At 43.3% G+C, this 16,768-nt stretch overlaps 2 protein-coding genes across 3 annotated transcripts in view; both read left to right on the top strand.

Annotated features, from left to right (window-relative positions):
• Window positions 1-7,905, top strand: part of gtf3c3 (general transcription factor IIIC, polypeptide 3) — a 9,217-nt gene extending 1,312 nt beyond the window's left edge. The window contains exons 2-18 of one of the 2 annotated variants that reach the window (XM_083522023.1): window positions 53-143; window positions 569-792; window positions 1,098-1,221; window positions 1,348-1,539; window positions 1,613-1,778; window positions 1,867-2,014; window positions 3,137-3,248; window positions 3,331-3,431; window positions 4,158-4,329; window positions 5,057-5,259; window positions 5,416-5,517; window positions 5,608-5,743; window positions 5,871-6,096; window positions 6,197-6,387; window positions 6,558-6,682; window positions 7,287-7,439; window positions 7,540-7,905. In XM_083522023.1, the coding sequence (XP_083378149.1) occupies window positions 53-143; window positions 569-792; window positions 1,098-1,221; window positions 1,348-1,539; window positions 1,613-1,778; window positions 1,867-2,014; window positions 3,137-3,248; window positions 3,331-3,431; window positions 4,158-4,329; window positions 5,057-5,259; window positions 5,416-5,517; window positions 5,608-5,743; window positions 5,871-6,096; window positions 6,197-6,387; window positions 6,558-6,682; window positions 7,287-7,439; window positions 7,540-7,662 (2,589 nt within the window). In that variant the 3' untranslated portion in view covers window positions 7,663-7,905. Of the gene's footprint in view, window positions 1-46; window positions 144-568; window positions 793-1,097; window positions 1,222-1,347; window positions 1,540-1,612; window positions 1,779-1,866; window positions 2,015-3,136; window positions 3,249-3,330; window positions 3,432-4,157; window positions 4,330-5,056; window positions 5,260-5,415; window positions 5,518-5,607; window positions 5,744-5,870; window positions 6,097-6,196; window positions 6,388-6,557; window positions 6,683-7,286; window positions 7,440-7,539 lie in introns of both variants that reach the window. The other variant, XM_083522022.1, reaches the window with a different exon arrangement.
• A 647-nt stretch (window positions 7,906-8,552) lies between these two features.
• hecw2b (HECT, C2 and WW domain containing E3 ubiquitin protein ligase 2b) overlaps window positions 8,553-16,768 on the top strand; it is a 38,962-nt gene continuing 30,746 nt past the window's right edge. The window contains exon 1 of the mRNA XM_083522017.1: window positions 8,553-9,258. The gene's annotated coding sequence lies outside the window, so the exon portion shown is untranslated. The remainder of the gene's footprint in view (window positions 9,259-16,768) is intronic.

The raw sequence follows: 16,768 nt of genomic DNA on the forward strand, positions 1-16,768 counted from the left end.
ATGTTTTTGTTTCAAACCATAAAATCTGCTGATGTTCCTGTCTGAGGTCCAGGAGTTTGGAGGAGACGCTTCTGATGAGAATGAGGACGCTGTGGCGAGCACGTCAAAGCAGACCTTGAAACCTTCACGCAAACCTCACGCAGGTACCAAGAGCACTCACAAGAACTTGTGCCTCCTGTCAGTACAGAAACACGGACCTCATTGTCTCAATAACGTCATGGACTTCACAGAGTTACTGTGTCCTTTAGGCGAATTCTGATGTTTTATAATATTTTCTGGACATTTCTGTATCAGTGTCCAGCATTTAATCTAACAATGAAAAGAGAGAAGAAGAAGAAGCGGAAAGGCTTCTTTGTGAGGGACAAAAAGGTTGTAGCAGTAAATAATTTACACACAAATAAAGGATGGTAAAACCCTCATTGATATTTGTTTGTTGTTCATCTAAATCTTGTCCCTGCTGCTTTCAGGTGATCCTGCAACTCTTTATTTATTGATTCATTTGATTTATTAATTGTTTTTTGTTCTATACGCAAGTCTCATGTCATGTGTTTTTTCCCTCCACCTGTAGAAGAAGAAGGAGTCAGCCTTTGTGTCCAAAAAGCCTTTGCCTCCATGCTCGGGGAAGATGAGGAGCTGGATGACGAAGATGAGGACGAGGACGGAGCGGAGTGGAAGGACATTGGCGAGCATTACGCGGGAGGTGGCGGCGGCGGCGGAAGCAGCGAGGTGACCCCGGGGGACGTGTTCGCTCTGGAGATGGAGCTGAACCGGGAAAACAAGAAGATGATGAAGGTACGAGAATTAATCAAATCCAAAACACTGCATTCGTATATACGTAGTTCTGAAGGGTGTGTCAAAAGTATTGGGACACCTGACTTTTTCCAGCCAGATTATTATTATTATTATTTTTTTAAACCGTTCCTAAAACTGTTCCCTTGTATCTGAATGAGCAAAATCTCCACAGAATCTAGTGGAACATCCTCCCAGAAGAGTGGAGCTTCTTATAACAGCAAATGGGAACTCAATGTGGAATGTGATGTTTAAAATGAAGGACATACCAATCTCATTATGTTTCTTGATCTATTTTGATGCTTAAGGATCGGCGATCCCGCAGTAAGCTCCCCCGCGCCCTCCGAGGCCTGATGGGCGAGGCTAACATTCGCTACGCTCGCGGAGAGAAGGAAGATGCGGTCCTGATGTGCATGGAGATCATCCGCCAAGGTGTGTTCTATATCCATAGCGCTGGGCAATTCTTACATCTGACTGATCAGAACATATAGTATTCATATATTTTTTTATATGAATAATTAATGGAATGGCATCCTATTTTTATTTATTGTATCGTAGCTCCTTTGGCGTATGAGCCCTTCTCTACTCTGGCGATGATCTACGAGGACCAGGGGGACGTGGAGAAGGCGCTACAGTTCGGCCTGATCGCCGCGCACCTCAACCCGAGCGACTGCGACGAGTGGCTGAAGCTGGCCGACATGTCGCTGGAGCAGGAGAACATCAAGCAGGCCATCATCTGCTACAGCAAAGGTCAGGACTGCGCTGATTCGTGGAGATGGAAACGTGACGCACTTCTTCTTGACATGTCCGTGTGTCTTTGCAGCGATCAAATACGACCAGAGCAACGTGCGCTATCTGTGGGAGCGCTCGAGTCTGTACGAGCAGGTCGGTGAGCACAGGCAGGCCATGGACGGCTACCGGCGCATCCTCACGCTGCTGCCCCCTACTGACAGCGAGCACTTCATGCAGCTATCACGCGACATGGCTAAGTACGTCGCGCTCGATTAACCAGCCAAGTCTGGTCTACTGGCCATTGTGGTACTTGCATTTAAACGTAATGTGTGTTTGTGAGATTAGGAGCTACTATGAAAGCAGCGATCTGCCTTCAGCTATCGGCGTGATGGAAGAAGCCCTTTCCAGGCATCCCGAGCTCGTCACGCACGAGTGTCTGAACATGGCGGCCGAGCTCTACATAGCCAACCACCAGTACAGCAAAGCCTTAGAGGTAGGGGACCCCCCCCCCCAAATATATTTAACATTTTGTGCAAATGAAACATCTTATACATACAAAAACCAGTATTCCACAAATCTGCTCTTCAGCCCACCCTTAAACCCACATCTCCTCCTGCCCTAACATCCCAAACACACGACATAAACACGTATACGTTACATCACTGCCGTAAGTATAGTTATGAAATAATACAGTCAATGTATAAAGGTGTGTGTGTGTGTGTGTGTGTGTGTGTGTGTGTGTGTGTGTGTGTGTGTGTGTGTGTATATATATATATATATATATATATATATATATACTGTATATACTCAAAGATGAAATAAAAGTGAATCCTCTTCCACATCTTCAAGTGACACGTCAGTAGTATCAATATAATGGAACACAGGTTTCCATGTTTTCTAAAAGGTTTTTAAAGACCCTTTCAAAGAAAAGCGAATGTTTTCCAGCTTTAAACACAAAATAGTTGATTTTATCCATCTTTCATGTGAAGGAGGGGACACATGTTTCCACTTGAGGAAAAGCCTCCTGGCCAATAGTGTGGTGAAAGTAACAACATCTTGATTTGTTGAAGGCAAATTTGTCTTGAAAGGAATTCCGTGTAAAAGGGTTTGAAGTGGCTGATATGTTATAGACCGGAATGTAATGTCGTGTTGTGTGCTCTGTGTCGGACACATAAAGAGGAAGAGTGCACTAAATCAAGCTGGAGTGATTCAGAGGAGTCCCAGTTTACAGAATCTGTTGATTTCTACATGACGGAGATTAGCCCTGGTCTATCAGGGTTAAGAGAAAGAATGGTGTCCATTTTTGAACCAGGAGGAGGATCAGGAAACTGAGGAAACGGCTCTAACTGATTTTGTACAAAAAGTCTGATCTGAAAATAAGTTTCTGAAAATGATAAGAACGTGCCTTTATCGTGACACACTGATTAACCCAAAATGTTTTCTAAAATAAACCCATGTTTTATGCGTATTGGGATCGGACCTGTCCCCTTTCATAAAAGACTCGCCCCCTTTAATTATGTTATGATTATCAAGATTAAGGAGCACAGAAAAGAAATGAGCAGAAGACCTTTCTTTTTTAATGATTTTTTTTTATTTAATTGTTCATGGTGTTCAGGCCTTGATCAAGTTTTGCAGCATCGTCCTGGACAGAGGGGCGACCAAAGAGGAAGCTGAGAACGAGGACGACGTGAAGGAAGAAGGCGTGCATGAGACTCCAGAAGCCCGAGGTAGAGCCGTTTTTATGAGCCCCCGAATTAATATCAGATTCCTGCCCCTGTTTCGCCTTATTTTGCTCTTTGCTTTCTGTAGGAGACATTGTGGAGGTGGTGGTGCCTGATGATGTTCCTATAGATATCAGGGTGAAGCTCATGGTGTGCCTAATCCATCAGAATGTCTTCAAACCTTTGAATGTGAGTTCACTTTATAGTCACACTTTTACATTCAGGAGAAATTCTTTATAGGGCCTTGCTCGAGGGCCCCGCATTGGCAGCTCCGCATGTCTGGGATTTGAACTCACGACCTTCGGATCCAAAGTGCAAAGTGCGTTAACCACTAAATAACATTGAGATAGCTTAGTGTGAGGGTTTGATAGAACGGATTCTTCCGGATCGGACCGGAATTGTCTGATAGGGTGAGAACGAATGAAATATGGCGAATTAGGAGGGTTAGAAAGGAAATGGGATGATCTTGGATTGGATGTAGTAGGACGGAAAAGGATTTGGGATATGATGGTTGAGATGGAATGTGGTGATGCAGGATTGGATAATATTGAATGGAAGAGGGGAGGAAAGAATGAGACACAGGAATATGGCAGGAATATGATGGATGGGATATCATACACTTTAGGAAAACTGAAAAGAATGATGATGTATAAAGTTGCATATAAAGGGATGGAATGAGATGGGATTGGATTGGATCCAATAGGACAGAATGGGATAGAATATATAATGGTAAGGGATTGGTCGGAATGCATTAGGACTGGTGGATATCTGTGTGAATTGGTGTTTCATGTTTTGCTTTTCAACCCTTGGAATATCACACCAGCTTTTTCTGTGTCTACACTTCATGCGTAATGAATTGAAGAGAGTTGGAGGTTGTTCGTAGGTCCTGACCCGTCATCCTATCGCTCTCTGCAGCCAATGGTGATGTCGATGATGGAGCAGAGCCCGGAGGAGCTGGGCGATCTGTATCTGGATGTGGCTGAGGCCTTCATGGATAAGGGAGAGTACGGTTCAGCCTTGCCTCTGCTTGCTGCACTCGTCTGCTCGGAGAGATACAACCTCGCTGTAGTGTGGCTCCGACATGCAGGTATGGTTTTATTATTTTTCCATTTTAATTTAATTTATCATTATGGTTTGTTTAACTTTAGTTTGTTTCGACACATCTTGCTTGGGGCTCCATCTTGTTGGAATGTTGACACTTTAGTAGAACCTTCATTCATTATGCCTTCATGTCTGTTCTTTGTTTCTTCTCTTTTAGCTTCCTTTGAATTTTGCTTTGCTCCAGTATCTTTTTGTTCAGCCTCATTTTATTTAACCTCCATGTCTTTTGCTGCTCGTTCTCTGTTTAGCCCAGATACCTTTTGTTTGTCTGCAGGTTTTTAGGCTCGGACTGATAGTCTTTTGTTTAACCTCCATGTCTTTTGTCTCAGGCTGGTTTGTCTTTTTTGTTTAGCTTACATGTCTTTGTTTAGCCTCCATGTCATGGGTTTTAGGCTGCTTGTATTTTTTATAGCCTACATTTCTTTTAGCTCAGGCTGCTTTCGTTTAGCCTCCATGTCTTTTGTTTAGACTCTCAGAATTATTATTTTTTGCTTTCTGTTTATGTTTTGCCTTCCCAGTTTTTACTTTGTCACCAGGTCTTTTGTTCAGCCTTTTATTTATCCTCCATGCTGTTTGCTTGTCCTCATCGTCTCTTACACTTGAAATTTTTCCCTCTGTAATTATATTACAATTTTACTATATACATGTGATATCCAGGAGTTCATTTCTCTACTCTCTATACTTTATATTTATTTTGTCTTGTCTCTTTTCAGAGTGTCTGAAGGCCCTTGGCCATTTAGAAGTAGCTGCTAAGAGCTACACTAAGGTGGTGGAGATGGCACCTCTGCATCTGGAAGCACGTCTGGCTCTCTCCACCCTTCAGCAGCAGCTGGGTCGACCTGAATCTGCCCTTGAGGCGCTGGAGCCCATGTACGACCCCGACACTCTGGCTCAAGACTCCTCGGCAGCCCAGCAGGTCTATGTCCTGGCTTCTCCTACACTATTCCAGATGTTCTTGCTTCACTAAATGAGTATCAAAGAAGCTAGCTGTCCGCATTTCCTTTACCAGTAGCTAATCAGGGTAAAAGACGCAGAGTCTCCTACACTGACCGTGTGTAATATGTGGTTTCAGGAGCTGAAATTGTTGCTGCACCGCTCCACACTTCTCCGATCTCAAGGCCGAACTGACGACTACATAGACACCCTGCTGACCATGCTCTCCATGCTGCTTAAGGTGCACCACTTGTGTACTCGTGAAAGCTTCGAAGTCCTTCACACGTGAGATTTGTGCCTTAAGTCTTGTGATTCTTTTCCTGGTCTGTAGGTGGCGATGGTGAGAGCTCAGGTGTGTCTGATCGCCAGCACGTCATCTGGCACCAGGCATTTGCGGCTTATCAGAGTGTCCAAGAACATGCTGTCTGAAATCGAGGACCAGGAAGCGGCTTACTTGGACATAACAGGTGTGTGTGTGTGTGTGTGTGTGTGTGTGTGTGTGTGTGTGTGTGTGTGTGTGTGTGTGTACCGGCGACTATTAATAACTTCAGTCTCGTGTTAGGAGCGTAGACGATATTTTGTGTTTCCGTATAGGAAAGACGAGTGTGCTGTCTCGGGGGGACTGGTGGAACCTGCTGTTGAGCTGCCTGGACGTCCTGTGCGAGGAGAACCGCTTCACCGAGGCTGAGCTCCTCGTCGACTCGTCGCTCGAATTCTACTCGTTCTATGATGACCGCGTCAAACGCAAAGAGCTGGAGTACCTGGGCCTGAGCGCCGCCTTCCTGGACCGCAATTTCCGAAAAGCGTACGATTACATTAGGTGGGTGCTTTTTTTTTTTTTTTGCCAGAAGAATCCGTTCCATAATACTGTGCGTGATGTTCCTGCTACTTTCTTTTCATCTTTTCTCCGAAAAAAAAAGGTTGATGCTAATGTACACTGTGGATCGAGCTCAGCTGTGGAACATCTTCAGCCAGGTGACGCTGCACTCCCATGACGGACGCCATCACCGCTTCTGTCTGCGCCTCATGCTGAAGAACCCCGAGAACCACGCACTCTGCCTGCTCAACGGCCACACGTCGCTCGTCTCCGGGACCTTCAAACACGCGCTCGGTACGCTTCAGAGCTGAGAGTCTTGGTTGTGTGTGGGTTTCACACTCCAGGGTTTCTCCAAGTTTTTAACACCAGGATCCTCGCATATCCCTGCCTGCTTATGTATCTAGAGTTATTTGGTGCGTTTATCCAGTCTAAGTGTCTTTCTCTCATTGTCGTGGTTTCATCAGGTCAGTACATGCAGGCGTTTAGGAATCAGCCATGCCATCCTCTGCACAGTCTGTGTGTGGGCCTCACGTTCTTTCACATGGCCTCGCAGAAGTTCGTCACGAAGAGACACCCGTTGGTGCTACAGGTACGTGTCTCGAAACCATCGCTTCGCCATCGCTTACTCGTCACGTGAACATTCTAACCATGTCAGTACATCTATGAGCCGCTCGCCCTTCGAGATGAAGCGCCGTAATAATGCAGTAGAAGGACAAACGTTTAGGGAAACCTGACCTCAAGACTCAAATGTCCCATTCCACATGTAGTCACCATTTTGTGTTATAATAACCTCCACTCTTCCTGAAGAAGATGTTCCACTGGATTTTGGAGTGAAGTCAGGTACTGATAGAGGTGATGGGGCCTGGGGTGTGTTCCAATTCATCCCAAAGGTCTTGGGTAGGAGTGGAGCGCTATAGCAGGAGATCTGCTCCAACCCATGTAAAGCGTATCTTCTAAAGAAAATTTGTAGACGGAAAGCATTTCTGGAGTCAACGAAACAAAGCAAAAGGAAGCTCAAGGCGCTCGGTGCGAGTGGGCGTCCTGCGCAGAGATCGCACACGGAAAACACGGCGTGCGGTGCTGAGGGAGGTGTAAAAGAACCCAGCTGAAACTTCATGCCTCCACTATGAGCACGAATCACGTCAATGGATGATATTTAGATGTCACTTCTGTTCCCTTCTCTCTGTACGCAGGGCTTTTCCTTCCTGTGGCGTTACGTGGAGTTCAGGGGTCATTGTCAGGAGAGTTTGTATAATTTAGGGCGTGCTCTACACCAGCTCAGTCTGACCCACTTGGCTATCCATTACTACCAGAAAGCCCTGAGCTTACCTCCTCTCAAACTGGAGGTCAGTACCAGATCAGCAGCAGGATTGAATTAATAATAATAATAATAATAATAATAATAATAATAATAATAATAATAATAATAATTTGGTTGGGTTTTAGGGCATTGATGACGATCAGGTGGACCTGCGCCGAGAAATCGCCTTCAATCTTTCACTCATCTACCAAGCGAGCGGCAACAAGGAAATGGCCCGTTACTACATCCACACATATTGTGTTATCTGAGTGGGTGTGAGAGAGAGAGAGAGAGAGAGAGAGAGAGAGAGAGAGAGAGAGAGAGAGAGAGAGAGAGAGAGAGAGAGAGAGAGAGAGAGAGAGAGAGAGAGAGAGAGAGAGAGAGAGAGAGAGAGAGAGAGAGAGAGAGAGAGAGAATGACAGAATGACAGAATGACAGAATGACAGAATGAGAATAACATGTTTGTATGATAGTATTTTCTACCAGAATAAAGCTATTTATTATTGATAGTACAGAGACGGGTTGGTGTTATATATCGGTTTCACCACACGGAGGCGCTAGATAAAAAAAAAAACATCCTTCAGCTCTTTGTGTAGAACAAAATAACGAGGTACTTGATTTTATTATGTAAAAAATAAATGGTGCTTGGCATGGGTGAGGTGGAGTAACGGAGTGGAGACCACTGAATACTGGTGGGGACGGTTCCACATTACCAGTCTAAAAATCCATGAGAAACTCAAGAACTTTGAGGATGGATTTGGAGTGTAATTGATATTAATATTCTGATAGAATGGCTCAGGACCACAGTTTGCATGAACATTTCTGGATTTAAATGTACATCACTGAACAGCACTCAACCATGATGGAACGAGCCTGGGGACTGTTGAGTCCGGTTCTTCTTAAGGTTTCTTCCACATGCCATCTCAGGGAGTTTTTTTCTTGCCATAGTCAACACAGATATCACTCATTAGGGGTAGACTTTTAGGGAACACATGCTCACTTTATAACCTGTAAAGCTGATTTGGGACAGTGTGAGATATAAGATATATATATATATATAAAATCACAGATTATGATGTAGTGTGAGATGAGAGGACGGGAGATGAAGGGTGTGTTCGGTGGGCTGGAGCAAAATAAAATGCTGGTCCTGCCCTGGTTCTCTAACAGGGTTGCCATGTCCAGGTTTTTCCAGCATCATCATAACGCTGTTTAAATCCCCGGACTGGACTGATGAGCTGCTGCACGTCTCAGACACGCCATTTAACTGATACACGATCATATTTTTTTCTGATGTTTGTTTGTTCTATATATATTTTTTGCTATAAATTGCTAATGCACCGGGAATTCCCGGCTCGGGTCTGGAACCGGGGGCGCTGACGAACGCATGAAACAAAAGGCGAAACGGAAACCGGAGATAAGCTGAGGATGCATTCCGCTTCTGTCCTCCTTATCATGAACCACCCGACACCTCTCGCGCGCGCACGCATGGGCTCTTCACGTGCACTGAAGAATCTATACATATATTTATATTTTTTGTTGAAATTTATTTAGTTATAATTTTGGGGGGGTTTCGACGGTACGCGTGAACGGAACGGCTTTGAATGCGGATACTTGTGTCCTAAACCAGCGCACGCGCACGTTCAGATATGTAAAGAAAAGAAAAGAAAGAAAGAAAAGAAAGACAGAAAACCACAAGCACGTCGTTTTTTCCGCCCCTTTTTCGGCGCTCGCGCGCGCTCTTTCTCCGAGCTCGCGCCTCTTGTCGTGCGCGAGCGCGGAGGTGGAGGATAACCGGCGCGCGCACTCAAGGAGGGCCAGTTAACGGGAGGCTCGTGCGCTGTACAATATAACGGGAAAATATCCAGGTAATTATTACACACACACACACACACACACACACTGTGCTAAGTCAGACTTCAGTGTTTATAAAATGTCGCGTGTGTGTGTGTGTGTGTGTGTGTGTGTGTGTGTGTGTGTGTGTATGTATGTATGTATATGTTGTTTACCTTGAACGGATGCGGCCGCTGTTTGACGTTGACAGCTGCGCGCGCCGGAGTTTAACGATTCTACCTGTAATACCTGCATGAAATTATTTTTATTTATTTATTTTAAGTGCGGCATGTAAAAAAAAAAAAAAACGGATTATAACATGAGCCCGTTTACACACTGGGGCTGATCTGAAGAATACAATAAGCTACAGGTTTTTATTTCAGATGGATGGATGGATGGATGGATAGATAGATGATAGACAGACAGACAGACAGACAGACAGACAGACAGACAGACAGATAGATAGATAGATAGATAGATAGAGACTGTATGTTTATTGGGTTGACACCTGGCACCATAAAGGCGTCCTGTCCCTCCACAGTCCACCGAATGGTTGATGACAGATAATCGATACACCTGTTTATAGCTCCAGATCTTCTCCAGTGTTCACATGTCATGTGCTCAGTGCTTCAGTAACCCATTTATCTGGAAATATCCAGACAACGAAAAGTCCAATTTGCATTCGCACCTCAATGCCATTCCAGCACACACACAGTCTGTTTCTCATCCTGTTCTTCACTCCAGGGTTGTGAGTTTTTTTCTTTTTGCTTGTCTCATCCTCAACACTTACAGTTTTCCTTTACTAATGAGATGGTTTCATTTATTTAACCCTGACCACAACAGGAAACGTTTCCTCCTAGGAAATATTGGGAACGTTTCACCAGTGTCAGGAAGAAAACCAAACAGAAGTCTTGTTCCTGTTTCTGTAAGTTATACTGTCTGATTGACTTGTATGTATCAGAACAGTTCACATGACTGGGTCGCTTTATACATACTTACATGAAACCTAAAGAATTCACATGTTTACCGATCCTGCAAAAAAATCGGATCGTTAAAAGAATCTCAGCAAAAACATGGAGCGTCTCCATCGCCTAAATCCCAGTCCGATCCCTCGTCCTGACCGATGGCCATGAAACAGCTCTGTTTTTCCCCATACTTTAAACTGTGGCCAGGTTCTCTTTCGGGTCCAATATCCATCGTCCTGAATAGATTCGCTTAAACGTCCACAGCTTGTATTGATGCTGGCCCTGTGCCCAGTCTCTGCTGGGCAGGTATTAAAGTTTACACTTCATCACAACAAGACATCGTGCTGTGTGAAGTAAAGGTGCATTTGGAAAACAAAACATTTGAATATCTTTTGGGATCTCAGTGAATCTAAACATGTGCACAATTTCATCAACGAGAGGAAGCTGTTGCTTGCATGTGGTTATGAGGACTTGTCTCCTGAAGGAAGCAGTTTGCATGTACTTTCAGAGGGACATTAACGTGTCCCACAAAACCTCTCAACCAGAGTAACACATAAGCCTTTGACCAGGAGCAAAGGAAACTGGCTAAAATGGTCTTAATGATGCAACATGCAAAAAAAATAGACAACTGCTTTATAGGCTCTCAAAACGCTTTAATAAAAAAAACGTTATTTGACTAAAATTGCAAAGAGTGCAATCATGTCCAATTGTCCTGATTTCAAGCAAAAGAGTTTATGGACAAAATTATGATTTTTATTTTTTTTTAATAAACATTTTTTTTTTTTAAATGCAGTGCTGATTGTGCCAGATATTTTTTCATGGTGAAACTACAGATTACAACCGTTTAGATTCCGAAGCTTGTTGCCAGAAAAGTGTAAAAAAAAATGATCAGCCAGAGAGTTAAAAAACAAAAACGAGACGTTAATTAGGTAATATTTAATTGATTTCTCATTGCTTTTACAGTATTGATATTTGAAGACAGTCTTTTCTTTGGCAGTTGAATTAATTTTCCTCCTCCTCCTTTCATGTCTATGGAAGTCACAGTCAAAGTCTTTTCCAGCTGCTGCATATTAAACAGAATTCCACTCTTATTGGAGGCTCCGAATCAAAACCTCCCAAAATGAGAAAGAGGTCCATGTGTGGAGGAAGAGCTCAACAGGTGGCGTTACATCGTGTGTCGTTAGCACTTCGAGGGTGGTGGCTGTGCTCTGGGCTGCACAGACAATCCACAAGTGTTTATATGCAACAACACTCTTTTTTTTCTTTCTCTTCTTCTAAATGGACCTAGCCACTGTTTGTTTTGGATTCATGATCCACTATTAAATTGCTGGAAATGGTTTCATGCTTGACGTACCGAAATTTACAGCACGCTGGCACATCTACAGCTTCCTTTCGTCCAAGAATCTCCTCCGGTACTCGTAAGACGTTTTTTTGGCCCTGCGAAATTCCTGAACTGAAACGCAGGAAATATACTCCGCTGCCGACCTCGACGATTTTTAGTGGTCGTTTTGGAAAGCTGTCAAAGTTGAATAGAAACTGGGATTGTATGTCATTTATACAATCCAATCCGATCCGATCCGATCTGATCCCATATACAGTTACAGACGAATCTATTAAAGTTTTCCGATTTGGTGGAAACTTTGTGCATTTATTTGGGATAGGAACTCCAAGACAACACATTTCAATTGATCGCGATGAACATTAACATCTTCTGTAAGTTGGTCTGCAGTGTCTGAGTGAAACCATTGGATTTTTGTCAGGGTGAAGTCTTTAAATGACGGACGTGAGACTCTGTACTTATAAAGATGTCTACGTTCTTCATCTAGACAATGTTAAACATCTGTGTGATCTACAGACTGAATTTGGGGGAAATGTGCAGCTTTCTTTATCCAGCACTGGTTTGTTTAAGGTCGCATGTCAGGTTACATCAGGTCTTTATTCCAGATGCTCTTCCTGTTCTGGCCCCGGTGTTCTTTTTATTTTGGAACGATGGGAATGGTCCTGTGGATTTATCGTCTTGTGTTGCACTTGTTCCTGGCCTGCGTTCTCACTCTGTGTGGTAGCTGATGTCGGTGGATGTCATGTTTTATCTCTTATTGTCTCATGATCCTGGAAGCTCAACTCTACACGCCGCTGAAAAACAGGGACTATTGGAAGTACGTAGTAATGAGCGAAAATCTGGAGTCAATTGAAGCGCAAACAAGAAGCCGGCGTGTACACAAAACAAGTTGTACGCTTCGCAGAATTCCAGAATTTCCAAACACTTTCTCGGAAATCTGTCAGAAGTCACTGGAAGTTATTTAGCCGCACGCCAGTTCAGGCGATCACACTTACACGGGAGGTGTTATTGATATGATCGTAATCATTTGTCCCTGTGCTCTGTTTCATGTCAGATTACAGAAGAATCCGTTGCCTTTACAAGAAACCTTTCCAGAGAATTCGCTTGGTTTCTTTCTGAAGGGTCAAACATCATTATTTCACTTTGTTGTTGACACAAAGACCTTAGGGTTTAATTAGAATAATGTGTGTGTGTGTCTGTGTGTGTGTGTGTGGTTTTGCATTCATGTTGCAGTCACAGGAACAAAGGGTCAAGATCTGTCTCTGTGTTTCCCCCTTGGCAGGATATGTCGCATGCACGAGGAATGCGAAATCGCTCTACTTGACAATAAGCAGGAGGTCAGGAATGCACCCTCGCCTCCACTACGTACCCACGGCACCCTCTTCGCGCATGATCCCAAAAATAGACCCGTATCTATAGCGCCCGGCGTCTTTTCCTCCATCGGAAACAATTAGCAACAAAATTGCATGCTGCGCTAATGATGTCGTCCTGTTCCTTTAATTGTCAAGTGCTTGAACTTCATCTCTTGACCTCAGTCTCTCTCACCGCTCGTGCATTCTCTCTCTTCATCAGCTTTTTTTTTCTTAGTAAACTCATTTTTTGGGGGTTTTTTCCAGGTGATCGCACAAAGCACTATAAATAAATCCAATCCCACACATCCGGTTCCATTTTTCACGATCATTTTGCTTTTCTTTGCATTTGATTTAAAATATACAGTGAGGCCATGTGACTCCTTCATTGTGACTTATCGGTATATAGGCCACACCCCTTTTATTGGGACAGAAATGCATAGACGCCATGCTTTCTTCAGTTGGACTGATAGAAGGACAGGGGATTCTAACATTGTGTGTTGGGAAAATGCTTTCCTGGGATACTTGGGATAATGTGATTTCTTTTTAAATAAGAAAATCACAACCAAATTAATTTGATGTTTGAAAATCGTTTTGCAGCACTAAAGTATTTCTGGCAGTTTGTGAGCAAACCTACACATCTATTCTCTTGTATGGAGGAAAGACCCGCTTCTTTTGAGAGCTTCTTTTGGACCTTTTAGCAGCGTTTGTCCTCCTGAAACCCAAACCTGTTTTGAACGTATGATATCCTGAATGGAATATTTGCCTCCAAGTGTATTTAGGCTTCAGATATGGGTCAGTGCCTGGGCTTCTCTGAGCTTGAGTTGTGTTGTCTGTGTTGTCTATAAATAGCCAAACCCTGCACTGGGTATAAATAGAAAGTGTGGGTAGATACAGGAGCAGAGCTGGGGCAGTTTGAAGAGCGTGACGCTTAATCCTAAGAGCCTGGGTTTTTTTGATATGTGCCGGGTCACGTATATTTAAAACTGTAGTTTAACAGGACAGGGGTGCCTTGTGGAATAACTTACGGAATATGAAATGTACCGTCGTAGAGGGTGTTTACGGGAACGTTTTGTGTGGCCAAGGAGCAAAGGGTGTCGATGCTAGGACCAATAGAATTCACTTGGACTGTGAAATTGGACAAATACCGTATGCAGGCAGCACATTTGGTGATTTTGTGTGTGTCAGGGTTTGAAACACACCCCAAAGCCCTCAAGCCCTTGCTTTAAACGTATCACAATATGTACATTTGCGATATTTCATTTATTTTTATATAATTTAGCCCTACTGCTGGCCCGCTATGGTTACCATCATCCACCTGTATTATCTTTTGAAATATCTAACAATCAAATGCTAGTTTGCCTTTAGCATGCTAGCAATCCTCTCAATCATGCCGGCGAAGAGATATACAGTAAGGAGCCTCAGAGGGGGAATTAGTCAGAGCTGAGCCGAGGCTGAGCTCACTCCCTCACTCACTTGTCCATCTGAGGAGGAAATGCACTAGCAGGGAGGACAGGACGGAAGATCATTAGCTAATGTAGGTGAGCTGTCAGTTCCTGGCAGAGCGACAGCTGCAGAGATAGGGATGGGGGCTGCTTAGCACCGACAACGGTCTTTTCCTGTACTCGTCGGTCTGTTGGGGGTAGGGTTCGTCTTAGAGGAAGTGTGAGGAAGCTGGACAATCCTGTATACTGACGATACTTTCATATATTTTGTCTACATTTTATTTAATATCTTGTTAAAAAATACTCATGTTTTTTTTCTTTTCATCGTTCAAGCAGGAGAAGAAAACAACATTTTAGAGTTAGCATCTAGCACGTCACATGAAATCAGGTGGTGCCAAACCAGTGTAGTCCACAGCCAAGATTAGATCTCTTCAGTGGAACGGTGGTGATGATGATGGGTTTTTGGGAACAGTGGTGAGTGTGATTGGTTATTGGGAACAGTGGTGATTATGATTGGTTATTGGGAACAGTGGTGATTATGATTTGTTATTGGAAACAGTGGTGATGTGATTGGTTTTAGGGAACAGTGGTGATGATGATTGGTTATTGGGAACAGTGGTGATGATGATTGGTTATTGGGAACAGTGGTGATTATGATTGGTTTTTGGGAACAGTGGTGATGCTGATGGGTTTTTGGGAACAGTGGTGATTATGATTGGTTATTGGTAACAGTGGTGATGATGATTGGTTATTGAGAACAGTGGTGATGCTGATGGGTTATTGGGAACAGTGGATATAATGATTGGTTATTGGGAACAGTGGTGATGATGATTGGTTATTGGGAACAGTGGATATGATGATTGGTTATTGGGAACAGTGGTGATGATGATTGGTTATTTGGAACAATGGTAATGATGATTGGTTATTGGGAACAGTGATTATGTAATTGGTTTTAGGGAACGGTGGATATGATGATTGGTTTTTGGGAACAGTGGTGATGCTGATGGGTTATTGGGAACAGTGGATATAATGATTGGTTATTGGGAACAGTGGTGATGATGATTGGTTATTTGGAACAATGGTAATGATGATTGATGATTGGTTATTGGGAACAGTGGTGATGCTTGGTTATTGGGAACAGTGTGTATAATGATTGGTTATTGGGAACAGTGGTGATGCTTGGTTATTGGGAACAGTAGTGATGATGATTGGTTTTTGGGAACAGTGGTGATGATGATTGGTTTTTGGGAACAGTGGTGATGATGATTGGTTTTTGGGAACAGTGGTGATGATGATTGGTTATTGGGAACAGTGGGTATAATGATTGGTTATTGGGAACAGTGGTGATGCTTGGTTATTGGGAACAGTGTGTATAATGATTGGTTATTGGGAACAGTGGTGATGCTTGGTTATTGGGAACAGTAGTGATGATGATTGGTTTTTGGGAACAGTGGTGGTGATGATTGGTTTTTGGGAACAGTGGGTATAATGATTTGGTTATTGGGAACAGTGGTGATGCTTGGTTATTGGGAACAGTGGTGATGATGATTGGTTATTGGGAACAGTAGTGATGATGATTGGTTTTTGGGAACAGTGGTGATGATGATTGGTTTTTGGGAACAGTGGTGATGATGATTGGTTTTTGAGAACAGTGGAGATGATGATTGGTTTTTGGGAACAGTGGTAATGATGATTGGTTATTGGGAACAGAGGTGATGATGATGGGTTATTGGGAACAGAGGTGATGATGATTGGTTTTTAGGAACAGTGGTGATGATGATTTGTGTTTGGGAACAGTGGTGATGATGATTTGTGTTTGGGAACAGTGGTGAAGATGATTTGTGTTTGGGAACAGTGGTGATGATGATCGGTTTTTGGGAACAGTGGGTATATTGATTGGTTATTGGGAACAGTGGTGATGATAATTGTTTTTTGGGAACAGTGGTGATGATGATGATTTGTGTTTGTGAACAGTGGTGATGATGATTGGTTTTTGGGAACAGTGGTGATGATGATTGGTTTTTGGGAACAGTGGTGGTGATAATTGGTTTTTGGGAACAGTGGGTATAAGGATTTGGTTATTGGGAACAGTGGTGATGCTTGGTTATTGGGAACAGTGGTGATGATGATTGGTTATTGTGAACAGTAGTGATGATGATTGGTTTTTGGGAACAGTGGTGATGATGATTGGTTTTTGGGAACAGTGGTGATGATAAATGGTTTTTGGGAACAGTGGAGATGATGATTGGTTTTTGGGAACAGTGGTAATGATGATTGGTTTTTAGGAACAGTGGTAATGATGATTGGTTTTTAGGAACAGTGGTGATGATGATTTGTGTTTGGGAACAGTGGTGGTGATGATCGGTTTTTGGGAACAGTGGGTAAATTGATTGGTTATTGGGAACAGTGGTGATGATGATTGGTTTTTGGGAACAGTGGTGATGATG

The sequence above is a fragment of the Silurus aristotelis genome, assembly GCF_946808225.1.
Source record: "Silurus aristotelis genome assembly, chromosome: 20".
Lineage (NCBI taxonomy): Eukaryota > Metazoa > Chordata > Actinopteri > Siluriformes > Siluridae > Silurus > Silurus aristotelis.